Here is a 17,119-nt window from a genome sequence, read left to right on the forward strand (position 1 = left end):
GAGTGGTACAGTCCACAGGGGCAGCAGATCCCGATGCAGATCTTTGTTCCCCGATGTAGATCTTGATTCACACCTTGTTCCCATGGCAGGGAGGGGTTCGCCTCGAGCGCCAGCCCTGAACAGGGTATACGACAGTGCAAAAACATTGTTCCTTATTGCAGGAGCAGATGATTCGTGTGGTCCCTTCCAACTCTACAATTCTGTGATTTTACTTTAGATCCCGCTTTTTTCTCCAAGGAGGAGGTTTTTTCTCCCCCACACTCTCCATAATAACCCTGTGATTTAAGTAGGTTAAGCTGAGACACGTGTATTTGCGCGCGCGTGTGTGTATTAGCGATGCCACAAGAAAGTCTCTTCCTTCTAAAATACTGTATATACCCGGCTTCGTGCGCTGCCGAAGAGTTCTGTGCCGCTCGGCTGCTTGCGGCTGTCCATAACGATTCTCGCTTACCTTCCAAGCTAAGCGCCTCCCTCTCTCAACCATTCATTGGAGAGAGAGAAATAGTAGACCTTCAAGGGGGCGGGGGCAGCCTTCCAACGTCTAATTGGCTACCGGGCTCAAATCGTGCGATCCCATTGGCTGCCAGGTGGGAGGGGTGTGGAGGCGAGGGTCTCTCTCTCTTGTCTTCCCTCCCCCGGAATAAGATGGCGGCAGCCGTCGGGCTGAGGAGCTTTTACAAGGCGACGGGGCGCCTGGTAAGGGGGCAGTGCAGTGAAGCCCATGAGAAATAGGCATGGGGGGGGTTAGGGGTGGGGAGGGTTAAGAGCAGCTCCTCAGTCGATCCCCGCCTCAGCGATCCTCCTTTGTAGAAAGCAAGAGATCTGGGAGGACTTTGCCTTGAAATCTGCCAATGATTGCGGGTGTTTGAGCGCCTTGGTTGCCCTCCATATGGTTGCTCAAGGCGGGTTGCAAGGATCTGAAGGGTCACCTGAATCCGGGTCGTCAAAAGTGGGGAACTGGGCTCGATCCTCCTCCCCACCCCCCTCCCAAAAGCGTCCCTGTCGGTAACACCTTAAGAAATCGCTGCTACTACTGCAGTGGGTAGAGCGTGTCATCTTAGGGGGGGTGAACTAAAATTTTGCAGATTTCTCCCATGAGGAGGTCTTTAAAATACGTTTTTGAGGTGTGAGGAATTCAAATCTGCTCTTATTTTTGTGACCGGACTACATTTGGCTTGGTAGATCTGCGTTCCATTTAAAAAAAAAAGCACATAAACTACCGGTAGTTTTGCAGAACTAAAATCATGTTAATCTTACATCTGAGAATGTAAGGCGAGAGCGAATAAGAATAACAACATATATAACACCAATCCTTTTTAATGGTTTCTGCACAATTTGTTGCACGTTTTGCTTAGCCAACAAAGCTAAATTATATTGATTTAACCGAAATATCTTTTGCCTTGCAACTTTTTAAGCACTCCTCAGTTGTGGAAGTTGAAGAATTCAACACCCCCTACCGGTGCTGCTGTCTTGCCCATTTTTGCAGTCCTAGCTCCCTGAAACTTCCCAGTATAAAATCTGCCTTGCCGCACTCCCATTTGTATATAAGGCTTTTGAAAGCAACAGCAGTGGTTTATAGTCACATTTGTTAATGAAAGATGTTTTCCAACCACTGTTGGTGCTGGTGGCTTGATGGAGCTTCCATGTACAGGGGCAGCATACCTCTGGGTAGATCGCAGATGTTGGAACAAATACTGGTGGTTTGAAGACAGGCAAGGTCCCCATTCTGCTGAGTCTAGGTCTGGTCAGTGCCTGACTGGGAGACGTCTTGGAAGCCCCATGCATGCTGCCTGAGGTTACATGATGAATATTTAGAAATGTGAAAAACAAAAACCCAGGAAATGATGGTTTAAAATGTCAAGTTGTTTATGTTTTGCACTTGGTCCTCTGAAGAGCTCAGGGCAGCTTATGTATGGTCCCCAAGCAATCTATACAAACAGTACTGATATCATAGAGTTGGAAAGGACCCCAAGGGTCATTTAGTCCAACCCCCTGCAATGCAGGAATCCTGCCCACAGCCATCCCTGGGTGGACTCAAACCACCAACCATCTGGTTAACAGCCAGACCCATTGCGCCACATACCGTAGGACTAACTGCAAGTACATCCTTCACTTGATTCCTATCTACAAACGTGCAGATTAATTTGGCATACATTCGGAACTTGATAACCTGAATTGATAAACGATATGCATGTGCTTAGTTAAGTCTAAGCTTCTTTGATAATTCCATTGAATTCCACTGTGAGCTGTGGCTATTGTATGATAGCCCGATACTTAATCCCAATGTAAAGGATTGGGAATAAGAACAACCCTGCTGTGTGGATCTGGGTGCGGTGTTTTGATTCCATTTAATGTCTGGTGCAAGTTTGCATGCGGTTTGCGGGATTTGTGAGTTGAGATGCCGCTGCAGTCTGCTTTGATGTCAGATTGTATAAAAAAGTTTTGGCAGAAGTTTACTTCAGAAAATAGTTAATACGCTGATTGCCAATTTCAATACTTTACCGTGTTTCTCCGAAAATAAGACACCATCTTATATATATTTTTCCTCCAAAAAACCACACACTATGGCTTATTTTCAGGGGATACCTTATTTTTTCCTCCTCTTGCCGCGGCCGGCATTGCTGCTGCGCCTATCACTATGTCTTATTTTCGGGGTATGGCTTATATTCCTTGAATGCTTAAAAATCCTGCTATGGCTTATTTTATGGCTATGTCTTATTTTTGGAGAAACAGGGGTGATTTGTGCTTATGATGGTATTGCGGTGGTTATACATGACCACACCACCAATACTGTTTACACTTGCAAATGTTTTTAGAGTGGACATACAACTACTTCATTTCCAGTCAGTGCAAGTCCCTTAACGTCCTGCTGAAATCCTGTAACTATACCACAAATTTTCAGGTCAATTTTTTTTGTCCCGCAATACTCCCCCTCCCAATGGCCACAATGGGCTAACATTGGGGAAGCATTGCAGAAGAACCAATAACATGGAATGACGTGCGGATGGTCCTGTAAATTTCTTCCTAGTATAGGAGGGAAGAGAGTTTGAATATTCTTTACTCGGAGTTAAAGGTACCACATTTAAACATATAATTGCCAACTTTCCCATACAGGTATCCTCTTTGCTGGATCTGTCAAGAAGATCATTTCTCAGTTTTTGCTATGTGAAATGCTTGAGGTACTTTGCGGGACCTGATGCACTTCCTTATTAGGAATCCCAGCAGTTAACTGTTGTTTTAAACCATTTTAGGTTGATTCTAAGGCATCTTGATCTCTTTTGGGAAGCTGTGCAAAGCAACAACTCTTTGAGTATTGTGCAGTTTTTGAAATGGAAAAACGGTGCCTTGTAGATTATTCTGCAGATGCTCTCTCACTGTCCTAATGACTTCAAAACTGGACTTGGGGGGGCAGGATACCCTCTGTGACTCCTCCCACCATTGATGAATGGATGAGACCTGATGCCTTTCTGTGGCTGAGCTGAGCATCCCTCCAGCTTCTCAAAAGAAGATCTTCTGCAGCGCACCTGCTCCTTTGCATTCTTCCACAGCTTGAGAACCTCGGCAGAGGAATTCTCCCTCCCTTCCCACTATTTCACTAAGAAAGTAATAAGCAAATACATGCAGCTTATATCCAACGAGAATAACATTGGCATTAAGATTACGTATCTTTGCCCTAAGTAAGTAAGCACCTATGGAAGATAATCAGTTGCACCTTCTCACTGCTGATTTTGACCCAATTGCGGCATTAATCTAGTTGTGATTTTGGTAAACAGTACTGTCTTGTAGTGATTGGGACCACAGCTGAGGTTAGGCAGATTGCTGGTGTGGTTTTTTTCTTGGTCACCCCTTCAAAGCTCTGATGAGCTTGTAAGATACAAAATGGCTACCTCTTCTGTGCTGGAGCATCATCCATAGATGCACTGTGAACGTACATTTCCTGATAATGCCCAAAACTGAAGAGAAGGGGACAGAGCTAGTGGAATCTGATGGTAGTTTTTAATATGGTTGTTTACATTTCTTCTGTACAGTCCCCTCAGGATCTTGAGGACAAATCTTCACTTTTTTGTTAACTTCCAATGAACACACAATATGGCAGAATTTGCCGTCTGAAACAAAGCAGTAACAATGAGTAAGATGCAAATGATAACATCTGCTAACTTTAATTGTATTTTTCCTCCCCCAATAATAAGTTGCTTCTGTGCGCTTCTGACAAATTGAAAGAAGAGAATAAGCGGCGATTTCAGTTGTGCTTGTCTCTAAGGCTTGGTTTTTGTTTCCTTTGCCAGCTCTGCGTCCACCATATTAGATGGTACAGTAACTTCCGTTCGCTAAAGGCAAAATACAATTGTGAGCTTGACAAGCCCTCATGGAGGTATCGAAATCCACACCGATTGTTCAGAACAACTATTGGTGAGTTTCTTTCACACATAAAATTGTTTTTATTTTATTAGGAGTTCTTGTCACTCCAAAGAGAGGCAAGCAATCAAGGAAGGATCAACATATATACTTGGAGCAATCTCAATTCTCCAAGTGCCAGGACTTATATAGCCAAAATGGCAGCCAAAAACTGGTGGTGGGGTTTGAATAGGATGGAGTAGCTGAAACCCTGAAGCACTCCATTCTGCAGTAAGCGTCACTGAATACAGTCTTGAGGTAAACGATGCAGCAATACATAGTTAATTCACAGAGCCCAAAACAACATGGACCCAAAGTATCTTAAGGACTGTCTGATAGCTTTTACTCCACCTCAAATTACCGAGATCCTCTGATGGGACACTGCTGGTGGTTCCCCATGCCTTCACTAGAGACCAAGTATTTCATGGAGCAAGCTCTGCCCTGCGGAACTGCCTGCCACTAAAGGTTTGGCAGGCAGTGTCCCTGGCTTCTTTCATGTCTTCTGAAAATTGTTCAGACAGGTCTTCACAATCAGAATTTTAACCAACCAGTACCAGCTGATGTTTTGTTGATATTTCTGCTTGGGTTTTATGGGAGTGGTTTTATTATGTTTTGTGTGCATTGAGCCTCCTTTAATATACTTTAGGAAAGTGAGGTTTATAAATATCTACATAAATATAAATTGCTGAAACCAAGCAGGGCTGATGGGAGACTGCCTGAGAACCCTGTGTACCTATGTACTTGATTCAACAAGTGAAGAAGATTGAGATTTAAATGTAATAAATACAGGTGAAACTCGGAAAATTAGAATATCAAAGAAACGTGCATTTATTTCAGTAATGCAACTTATTTTTTATTTTTACAAATGCTTTCTTTTGGAAATTCCACAGTAATAAAACAAATAGTTACAATAATACAAAAATAAACATCGCTATTACATTTCATTAGTTACATTCCATTTATAATTGACCTGCCTAACAACAAATAATTACAATCACAACAAATAAAGGCTTGACATATCTTGCTTTGCATGTCATGCATCTATCCCATATATTGGTTTCACCTTTTAAGTTGCGTTTCTGAAATAAATGCACTTTTCGACGATATTCTAATTTTCCGAGTTTCACCTGTAGGTTAGAAAGTGGGCACAGTATTGCACTTCTAATCAGCAGTTGTTGGGACCCGACTCTAATGTAACGTAAGAATTGTATAGTCTGTACGTAGAGCTACTCCATGCTGATGTTCTGTTGTTTTGTTTGACATTTGTTCCCTTGTCTTTTCCCCCTCCAAGTGTCACATGGCCAGATTGTCCAGTTCAAGCTCTCCGATATTGGAGAAGGGATTACGGAGGTGACAGTGAAAGAATGGTAGGTTCACTCGCTTTGCACTTCCCTGACAAGTTGGAAAGGATGTTCAAGTTGTGTTAAGACAGGCATTGCATTGTGTCGAGAGGCCCCTCACAAAATACACATACAAAGAAAAGGGCCTTGATAGGCAGAGCACTCCAAAGCTTGCAGTCCGCAGATGAAAGTTCTGCTCCTAGCCATCACTGTTGTCGTCTGGCAAGTGTTGAGCCATATTTTCTGACGACGACTGGCACATGGCCCGTTATGGGGAGAAATGGTCCCTCATATTTGAAGGCCACTAATTTCAAGAGTGTAACTTGAGGTAGCATTTTGCGTGCGTCCGACTAAAGAATACTTGCACATAATTTTGGAAATATCTTTCTGTATCCACAAATGATAACAGTGAGACATGAGGTACTACCAATTCGCCAGAATTAGAGGAGGATGGGAAGGTGGACTTCAACCACTTTCTTGAACAAGCTCTTTCAACCAGAGGGACTTTCCACACACTGTGCCAGGAAACATAAAACTGAGTGTGCAGTTTGAAGGGGGGGGGCTGAGCTACACTAGGGACCCCACATAAATCAAGGTTGCCACAGCAATCGGAAAGAAGCTGAGGAAGAGCAGCTTCTTTCCTGAAACATCAGCACACCACGATTTTACTCAATGCCTCTGGCTTCTCCGTTGTGTATGTTACGCAGGTCTTCCTTTTCTGTTAGGTATGTAAAAGAAGGCGACGTCGTCTCACAGTTTGACAGCATCTGTGAAGTACAAAGCGATAAAGCCTCTGTCACCATCACCAGCCGTTACGACGGCATCATTAGAAAACTCCATTACAACTTAGACGAAATTGCCCATGTGGGGAAACCGCTCGTGGATATAGAAACAGCTGCCTTGAAAGGTAACGTCAATGGATTTCAACATTCTTTCAGGATGTCTGTATTAGTCTCATAGGAACAAATGTGAAATAGGTAAATGCGGATTAAAAAATAATAATACCAGTTCTTGTTTCCAAGTGCTTTGCAAGTTGCAGGAGGTTCTTCACTAGGCAGTTGCTGGGGGGGGGGGAGTTATGCGCTTCTCAATTCATTTTTAGAGCCTAATCACTCAGTTACGTTAAAAACAGAAGTAAGGATTCAGAGAACCATTTCAAGTGTGTGCAAGGGCTTTGAGCAACAGACTCTGGTTCTTATTTCTTGTTGCCATATGCAAGTCTTGGGCTTGCAGCTTCTCCCCTTCTTCCTCTTCTGCAGGCCAAAGGAGCAGGTTGGAAGTTTCTGCCTTGCATTTTCTAGAAACCACTATGGAATCTGAAACCTGGGAAATTCTGGCCTGGTTAAATCCTGGTTGGTGAAAATAAGGCAGGATCAAACCATACTTTCAGGTCCTAGCTGGTTCTCAGAACCGAAGCCATAGTTCCCTCCGTTTGTACGTCACAGTGGTTTAAAATCAGAAGCCTCCGATCTTGTCCTGCTGGCATGCAGAAGACGAGGACAGGGGAGATAGGCACACACAAGACTGCTGCTCGTTCTGATAGTGGGAAACCCTGGATTCCTGTACCTACAAACCCAGGCCGTGTCACAAACTGCTTTGGGATGTCTCAAAAGCCGTTTGCTGTCTGCTATGCAATGATGCACCGTTGCTGCAGAGCCACAAGCCTAAAGTCCCTTTGAATGCACGGAGCTAATTGTACATATCTTTGCACCCTGGCCAGAGACCAGGGCAGGCTGAGGGCGACTTGGAAGCTGCCTCCCTTGGAGTGTTGTCCCACATCACTCCAGTGATGTGTGAAGGAAGGAACCACCATGCCGTAATCTAAGCATGCAAATGGTCTCGTTTCACACGTACCAAAGCTTAAGCGAAATAAACGGGCGGCAGCGTTGTCACTGGACCCGCATTCTCTTTCCCCTTCACAGCCACTTTCACTGCTGCGTTTTAAAGTTAACCCCTTTGCTTCCAACCTGCAGATGTCGCTTCCGAAGAGGACGTGGTCGAAACCCCTGCCGTGTCTCACGAAGAGCAGACCCACCAGGAGATTAAAGGCCACAAAACCTTGGCAACTCCTGCCGTCCGCCGCCTTGCCATGGAAAACAATGTGCGTTTCCTTTTCACTGAAGCGAGCTGCCTTGTAGTTAACCAATAAGTTAAACCCGTTGGTTCGGGCCCTACACTCTGGAGCAACAAAAACCAAATTTGTTCTTTATTGATGTGTCAGCCCATCAAATATTTGAAGATATCTCCTGTTAAATCCTTTCTTCTCTGGACTTTTAGCAGCCTGAGTGGAATTGTGTGTGGATCTTTGTCACAGCACATTTCCTGTGTAGGCTTGAGCAAATGGATGATACAGAATTTTTAGTTCACCCTATTCAGTTGCATGCATGCGTACACCAGTTTAAGGGGCATGTGGATTCCTTGGGGAGGGGATGGGTTATCGGTCCGAGGTCCACACTCACTTAGCTTCAACAATCCTGCAATATTAGATGCTTTCAGGTTATATTCCTGGACATGTGGATTCAGTGTTAATGAAGTACCTATAAATATTTGCAGAGGGCAGTATCTAACCAATGCATCTCATCAGTGCAAGGATTTCCATTTCTGCAAAGGAAATCTGGGGGGTGCATGGGGGCAAGAGAGGGCAAGTTCTGTTGTGGCAAGTGGAGTTGCTTGCACTGAGGGGATGCCTAAGTTGGAAACGGCCCACGTATTCTTCAAACGTTTAACTTGCCTCCCTTCTTTCACATTTTCTTTTGCCATTGCAATAAAAACTACATGTTCCCTCTGCTCATGCCCTATATCCAGAATTCTTTAGCTGGTGCTCTTATCTTTCAGATTAAACTGAGCGAAGTCGTTGGAACAGGGAAAGATAACCGTATCCTCAAAGAAGACATTCTCAATTACTTGGCCAAACAGACGGGAGCTATTTTACCTCTATCGCCAAAACCTGAAATTGTCGCACCGCCTCCGACACCGAAGCCTGCAGCGGATATGCCAAAGACGCCGAGAATCCCTCTGCCCATTTCCAAACCTGTCGTAATTTCACAGAAAGATAAAACAGTGGCCGTTTCAGGTAAATAAATAAATGAAACCTCCTGAGGATCTATTACAGAACAGCATGCGTAAAAATTTTGTAAAGGGCAACTGAACAAGTCAAACATGAATATTTGTTTCTGCAGTCGTAGGGAAGCACACTGCTGGTGTTTTTCCACTTGTAATCCCAGTAGGATGTGCTGCAAATTTTTGTAACAATTAGAGATGAATCCAGGAAAATGGCAATGCAGATTTTTTGGGGAAGCTCATTCAGGCGATGATACTTACGGAAGCTTCCAGAGATTGACAGGACTGCTCCCTCCCTCCCATATATTCTCGCATTAATCAGGAATTACCGGGTTGTCTTCCTGACTCCCGGAAAATTAATCCAGACACTGTCTTGGTAAGACTTCCCTAAGCCTTGGCATTCAGTGACGTCACCATGCAACAGGGCAGGGGAGAACAACACCCTGTTGCGGTGCAATGCCAACATAGTGGTGGGTGGGGATGCCTCCCTTCATAGACTGAGGGCCCCACCATAGTCTCAGACCATAGATATGGCCAGGCGTCGTTCTCAAAACATCTCCCATCCAGGCATTGATAAAGTCTGTGCCCACTTAGCTTCAACAGTACTTGGATGCTCTAAACTGTTCAATGGACAAATACATTCATAATGTATTGCAGTCTTCTGTAAATAAATAAGAAGCAAACCCCTAAAAACAGCAATTTAACGTAAATTTTACTATCTAACAAGACCATTGATCCATAAAATGAAAGCAATAATCAATGTACTGTTCTATAAAATAAATAAGACAGTATTGTAGGTGATAAAAAAAATTTAAAAAATTTCTTACCTGCACTGATGATAGTCATTGTTTGGATGGGGGGCTTTTATCCATTTCCACAGTCACACAATCAATCAATCAGTCAATCAATCAGTAGCTGAACTGGGTTCCACACAGTCACAAAAACACATTAACCTTAAAAGCCTCAAAAACAAAAATGCAAAATAAATAGAAAAACAAAAGAGCCAAACTTAATCCGTTCCGAAAGTCCGTTTGACTTCCGAAATGTTTGAAAACCAAGCGCAGTTTCTGATTGGTGCAGGTGTCCCGGAAACAATAGCCGACAGCCACATTGGATGTTCGGCTGCTGAAAAATGTTCGAAAACCAGAACACACACTTCCGGGTTTTTGGCGTTTGAGAACCAAATTACCACTGTAGTCCCAACTGCAATATTTAGCCTTTTAATAGTGTGATGCCTATGTCTGAGGTTGTCATCGTCGTCAGTTAAGTGGCATATAAATTTTGTTAAATAATTTTTAAGGATGATGAAAAACAAGGCAGGAAACCGGGACATCACTGGGCGTATTTTTTCTTCTTCTCCCCCTTATTTCCAGGATTCCAGAAGGTCATGGTGAAAACCATGTCTGCAGCGCTGAAAATTCCTCACTTTGGTTATTGTGACGAGATTGATCTCACGCAACTTGTCCGGCTGAGAGAGGAGCTGAAACCTGTAGCACTCGAACGTGGAATTAAACTCACCTTCATGCCTTTCTTTTTAAAGGTGAGCCGGAACCAGCAGGCCGTGCTTATGTGAAACGAGGGGTTTGTATGAATCTTAAGCTGTCTGTACAGTAGTTTTGGTAAGATGCAACTGCATCAAATTGTAATAAGTTTCAAGGGAGATAATTAATGTAGTCAAAAATGTGTGTTTTTTTATGTCCTGTAATGTTTTTTATTGAGGGTCAGTACAGAAATCTATATAATAAATAATAAGAGTCCTTTAATTGGTAGACAGTACTCCTTCTTACAGGCTGTTACACTGACAACATATTTAGTTTTGCATTTATGCTTGGCTGCAACAATAGACTGACCTTTTTCTTAAAAAAAAAACACCTGATTTTTCATGCCTCTCAAAATATTTTCAGAAGTATGAGGCGTAGTCACGGTCCTCTTTCAAAATCCAAAATGGGTGGGGGTGTATCACAAATTGTTGTTATTATTATTTGATTTTTATACCACCCTTCATCAAAAGATCTCAGGGTGGTTCACAATAATTAACAAAAAGGATCTTCCATCCAATAATTTTTTCCATTGAATACCAGAAATTTCTTACTCTGATTGGAGACATTTCCACTGAAATGCTAGATAAAGAAAAGCCGATGGGCTTTTAAGCACATTTATTTAAATGAGGGGTGTGATTTTGAGTGTGTGGGGGGGTGTGTGAAATCCAGCTCACAGAAGGGCATTTGATCCAGCAGAGGCATTTGCTATTGGAAGAGGAGGGGAAGAAGATTTCTGCCCAATCCCTCTTCCCTCATCAGCTCCAGTGAGTTGGAGGACGTGCCAGAACAGGGCGGAAGGAGGGTGGAAGTGAGAAAGGAGAATTGGCCAAAAAAAATCCCCTCCTCTTGCATTAGTAGGCACCTCTGCTCAATCAGAAACTCTTGGGAGCATAGGAAGCTGCCTTATACTGAGTCAGACCATTGGTCCATCTTGCTCAGTAAAGTCAACACTGATTGGCAGTGTCTCTCCAGGGTTTTGGACAGGCATCTCTCACAGGGTTACCTGGAGATGCTGGAGCTTTCTGCATGAAAAACAGGTGCACTACCACTGAGCAACAAGCTTTCTTGTGAATGCCAGGGCGGCAACTGGATTCCTTTGTCCACCTGTCTCCCTTTGTGCACATATGCAGAAGCTTTGTTGCACAGTTTCTGAGGCATGCAGCCTCTTGCTCTGGCTCCTAGAATAATCACATTTGTCTTTCTTAAACAATATTCAACAGGCCGCTTCTTTAGCCTTATTACATTATCCGATCCTTAATGCTTCGCTGGATGAAAACTGCCAAAACATCACTTACAAGGTTTGTATACTGACATTTCTGTTACATTCTCAAGGGAGATCCAGCTTTGTTTTATGATGATTAGATATGGGATGGGGTAGTACCTCTGGTGGGGGACATGCTGTGCTCCTTGTGGGGTAGTTTGTCCACCTTGCCCCCCCCACACACACACTCAGCTCTCACCTGTGACTCCTAGAAGTTGTCAGCATGCGACAGCAGCCACACCCCAGGAATGGCTTTGACTGGCCGGCTAAACCAGGTGAGGGGAGCCAATGGGCTTCAGATTCTTGGGGTTAAAGACTTCCCCTACATGTGAAGACAGGCTCCAGTGGATTGAGCGGACGAGACCAATAGGGGACAAGAAGACAGTTTCTGCATGGGGGGTAGATGGGGCTTATCAACCTAGAAAGAGAGCCCATTGAGGAGAAGGAAAACTCTGGTCCTAAACCTCCACTGCCGTGCAGGATATCTTCAGGAGAAGAAAAGGCTAAGGAGTAAACCCAACACAAATCTGGAATAGAGCCCCTAAGGGGGTTGGATGGCATCTTGGACGCCTCCTTTTGACAACAACCCCTGCAGCCAAGCTGGTGCCAAACGTATTGCTTTGGACTGCATCAGTGAGGCAACAGCATCTTGTCTGAGCAGCCCAGGACCTCCATGCACACTAGCCAGTCTTGCATCCCAGGGAGGTCACTCGGGTGCTGCTAATGCAGTGGTTTGACTTCACCCGTGGAGGCACACTCCATTGTCTCTCGAGACTGATGCCAACAAGATACAGGAAATGATAGTTTGTACTGCAAGCAAGCAGGGTGCTTATGGGGGTACGTGAACAGCAGTTTGCAGCTTGCATGGTCCTGTATTTTATCCCAGTGTTACATCTCTGAGGATCTCAGAGCAGCGTACATGGTTCCCCCCCAACCCCATCTTATCCTCAACACCCCTGCAAGTCAGCCTGAGGGAGAGAGCAATTCACCCAAGAGCCACCCTTTGAGCTTTTGCTGGTAGACTTGGAATTTGAACCCATGTCTTTCCAGCTCAGTTAACAATACTGGGCTGCATCTAGCATTGCATGAATTGAAGTCCAGTTGTGGAGCAGGAAAGGGAGAATATATTGGTCATGCCTTCTTACATCTTGAAGAGAAATTCTAATTTGTCCAAAAGAAAGATGAATATTTTTTATATATTCATTCATTCATTCATTCTAGGCTTCTCACAACATTGGTGTTGCTATGGATACAGGCCAAGGCCTAGTTGTCCCTAATGTGAAGAATGTCCAGGCCTGCAGTGTATATGAGGTCGCTTCAGAATTAAACCGCCTGCAGAGCCTGGGGTCTGCAAATCAGCTGGGAACAAGCGACCTCACCGGGGGAACATTCACACTCTCCAACATTGGCACAGTAAGTTCAAACAGCCTTTTAAAATCCAACTCTAGAAACCTATCTAGCCATATTGTTTTAAATACAACCAGGCCACAAACTATTACCCCATAGGGGGAGGAAGAAACTGGACTAGCTTTGGGGACTAAGCCCCTGGGAGGACAGGGGGTTAGATAAAGGAACATTTAGTTATATAAATGCCCTACTTTTAAGCTGAAAAAGGCTCCCACAGATGGATAATAATATCAGGCTAGCAACTCCCATCATCCCTTAAGGCTGAGGGGAGCTGGAATCCCAACAACATCTGGGAGGGATTGGGTTCCCCATGTCTGGCTTAGATGATAACCCACCGCTGCCAAGGTAGATAGTCCTGTTGGACTTCATCACAGGGCAGTGGAGCCTGATGGTCTCTGCGGTGGAGGGGTGGCGAAAACAGCTACGAGTGGAGATGGCGAAGGTGTCCATTGACCTTGCTGTCTGCTGTTGCTTCTCTTCCTGGCAGGGGATTTGGAATATGAGAGAGTGGTATGCCCCCCCCCCATGAAGAGTAATGCTGTTGTGTACATGCGAGCACACATAGCAAACGACCGAAGGAAATGCTCAACATTCACAGCTTCACCAATGGGCTCGGAAGGGGAGGGGATTGTTTTCCCCAGATTAAAGATCACCCAATACAGATGTCATCCCCCAAAAAATGTTTGTTTATTTTATTTATTTTATTTTCCAGATTGGCGGTACCTATACAAAACCCGTAATTCTTCCTCCTGAAGTAGCTATTGGCGCTCTTGGGAAAATACAAGTATGTTGATTCTGAATTATAAACCTACAATTCCAGTATTGATTCAGTATTGATCACTCCCATACTTTTTTGAATGCATTGTCACAACCAGTGCTGCTTTTTTTTTTCTGGGGGGGTACGCAGGGGTATGCATACCCCTAAACATTTTGTGACTCTTTAAGTTTGGCCTCATTGAGGGGCAGTGTTTCAAAATGAGTAGGAAAATGAGAGTACCCCTACACATTTTTTAAGAAAGAAAAAAGCACTGGCCATGACGCTCTGCAAGCGTTTTTTCACATAGGGGCAGTGAAAACTCAAACAGAGTGTTCTGATTGTGACAAGTGCCCAGATTTTGAACCAGTCTTGCTGCTGTTTCACAAAGGCGCATCGTCCTGCAGTCACCATGAAGGGACAGGGCTGTGGATGAGCACTTGCTCCACAAAGCTGCACACTAGGAGATGGGTTTGGATTGCTCAATAAGCCTGCAGTCCTAAACATAACTTCCTAAGGCGTAAGCCCCATAGTGGGAATTGGTTTTGAGCAAATATGCACACGATTGTGCTGTTAAAAGCAACTTGAAATACTAGCATTTTCCTCAATTGCAGATTTGCTGTCAGTTGAGGCCTTTGGGGTGGGAATCACAATTGACTGTTTTCTGAGTGATACTATCAGTTTTGTGAGGCAAGCTTTCAGAGTCAAGAGGGGAAACTCTCTAATCCGACTAATTTCAGGGACTCTTGCATATCCAGGGCAATAGCCAAATGTGTTAAGAGAGTTCTGATGTATTCCATTAGTATTCTCTCCTTTTTCTTCCTGGATTTTTTTAGGGCCTTCCTCGGTTTGATGCGAAAGGTGAAATATTTAAAGCACAGATCATGAACGTGAGCTGGTCGGCCGATCACAGAATTATCGACGGCGCAACCATGTCCCGTTTCTCCAACTTGTGGAAATCGTACTTGGAGAATCCTGCTTTCATGCTGCTGGATCTAAAATAAAGAGGACTAATGCATGGATGCATCGTTTAAATTTTGAAACTGCTATCAAGCTAGCTATGCTAGCAAGTATCCTTAAATTCTACATTTCACAATTCAGTGTGTGAATTGTGTGATCACTTACAAGGTGTGATCGATAGGCCTTTCTGATCACCGGTCAGTGTACTGATTAGCTGTTACATTTTGTCGGGCTGGGTAGGTTAGTTTGTAAATTATTAGGCTAGGGACTGTCATACTAGACTGTCATACTTTGGCTCTTTGGTGCGGCATTGAGAAATCTATGTTGATAACAGGCCATATTCCACTACACTGGCATTGCCAGATGAAGGCTACTAGCATTTATTTCTTAACTGCTTCTGCTGTTCGTAGATTAATCTTTTCTCAGAATTTGATTGGAAACAGGGTTTTCTCTTTGACAAAACAAAAGGGATGTTTCCAAGTTTTGGATGCAACAAACGCACAAATCATGTTCAAATAAAATGCTTTTATTGCTTATTTTATTATTAAATACACGGGGGTGGCCTTTCATTGGTTATCGATGCTAACTTTTCTTTTCCGAACGTCCTTTCTGCCTAAATTAATTTCTGTAATATGGGAAGCAACTGTCGGCAAATGGGGATATGTCCAAAAGGAGTAAAGTTTGAAGCTCATACAGAGCACAGCTTATCTAAGGAGCCATAAATGAAACTTGTGCAAAATGGAGTTTCTTAAGAATCCCAGGTGCGTTGACTTTGGACAGTTATTGGTGCTCCGTATGGTATGGATAGGTATTTTGTGTGAAATCTAATGAATGTAACAGAAGTGCCAAAAGGATAGTTTGTACAATATGTTTGTTTATTTTGCTGTCCCCCGCAAGCTGCTTTGGACCAGGGGCGCAGACTCCTGGGGGCCGAGCCCTTTTGGGACACACACCCCAATATTTTGGGGGGGCCCAATGTCCAAAAAACAGGAGGTGGTCTGAGCGTGGTGCAGCTTCCATAGCCAGTTCCTCCTCCTGATGCGGAGGGGAAGGAGGGTCCAAGCAGCCCCCTGCCAATGGCAGCGGGAGAAGGAGGAGGAGCCACTGGCTCTTGAAGCCGTGCGGCCGCCATGTCCAGCTCTGCCCCGGCTCCTCCAGGTGCTCTGACATCATGTGTGACATCAGCCCCCCACCCATCGCCCTCGCAAGCTGGCACCCCTGGTGTGGACAAATGTAATTTGTGAAGCAGGCAACTACAGATAAACATAGCTGACATCACTTCCTGTGAATCAGAGAGGCACATTTTGAACCAGCGCAATAATGAAATTTGCTAATGGCCAATTCATGCGTTAAGTTTCTCCACATGAGCGCATGCCTGGGTCTGGAAAGGAGACTGTTAAGTGGGAAGTAAAGGCAAACAGCAGAAAGGTGTTTGCCTGTTTACATGAAATGAATACTTTGAAGAGACGCTGGGCTCAAGCTGCGTCAACTGTTAAGTGGTTTCATCTGAGGGTTTTCCACAGCGTCACTGGAGTTCACGATCCCTTTTTCTGCACGTGCATTTAGAGCCGAAGAATTGTATCCAGTTAAGTCGCTGTGTGCACAGGAATTGCCCCCCCTACCGTCCCCCCAAATCTGCTTGGAAGGCTATTCCAACCCTATTGTGCAATTGTGGACTGGACTTCAGAACAGCGAAAACCCAAGGTGCAAGCAGAAAGAGGTTTGAAATGAGCAATACAGAAATGCAGAACTGTTTAGGGAGATTCAAAGTGACCTTAAAAGTGAGCGTGCCGCCGGATTAAAGGCTGTACCTGACAGAAACTAACAGGCACTTTAAAGAAAGAAAATAAGCTTCTGAAAATCATGGGAAATAATCATATGCTCAAAATGCTTGACAGAAGCTTAGTAATGCACGCACAGCGTATTTTCAAACAATATTGTATCTTCATTATGAAAGTTATTTGGTTAAACATCCCTACAAACTCCTAAATCATATATGTTCATTTTTTATTTTAAAAAAACACACTCTTGTCATCTGTGAGAAAAAAGTTGAAGTAAAATACCTGAGATTTAGAGACCTAAAGATGTGAAATAATACTCAAGTCTCATATAGATCTATGAGGAATTTTGTATTCACTTTTGCCGATTAAAAAATAATTACTATATTCTGTCTTAACATTCTTTTAAATTGTTTTCTATTCTTGAATAAATCTTTTATTACAACCTTTGTGATTTAAGACTTTTATCTGAGGGTATTTTGTGCCTTTAAATCCACTAAGAACATAAAGCCACATACCGGGACAAAGTCCCGAATACACACCATTCGTCTCATAGCATGAAAGTAGCTGTTTGAGCTCATCTGCAGAAACTTGTTTCTTTAAAGATTTTCCGTAGTACCAAC

The 17,119-nt window shown here is 43.8% G+C and overlaps 1 protein-coding gene across 1 annotated transcript; it reads left to right on the forward strand.

The window, feature by feature from the left end:
• Positions 1-567: 567 nt before the first annotated feature.
• DBT (dihydrolipoamide branched chain transacylase E2) lies at positions 568-16,941 on the forward strand. The gene is made up of 11 exons (XM_035122745.2): positions 568-696; positions 4,287-4,410; positions 5,687-5,762; positions 6,461-6,642; positions 7,709-7,836; positions 8,571-8,808; positions 10,169-10,335; positions 11,557-11,634; positions 12,819-13,010; positions 13,717-13,788; positions 14,595-16,941. Exons 1-11 carry the CDS (start codon positions 646-648, stop codon positions 14,760-14,762), a joined length of 1,476 nt encoding a protein of 491 aa, XP_034978636.2. The 5' UTR covers positions 568-645; the 3' UTR covers positions 14,763-16,941.
• The last annotated feature ends 178 nt before the right edge of the window (positions 16,942-17,119 follow it).

The sequence above is a fragment of the Zootoca vivipara genome, chromosome 7, assembly GCF_963506605.1.
Source record: "Zootoca vivipara chromosome 7, rZooViv1.1, whole genome shotgun sequence".
NCBI classification, from domain to species: domain Eukaryota; kingdom Metazoa; phylum Chordata; class Lepidosauria; order Squamata; family Lacertidae; genus Zootoca; species Zootoca vivipara.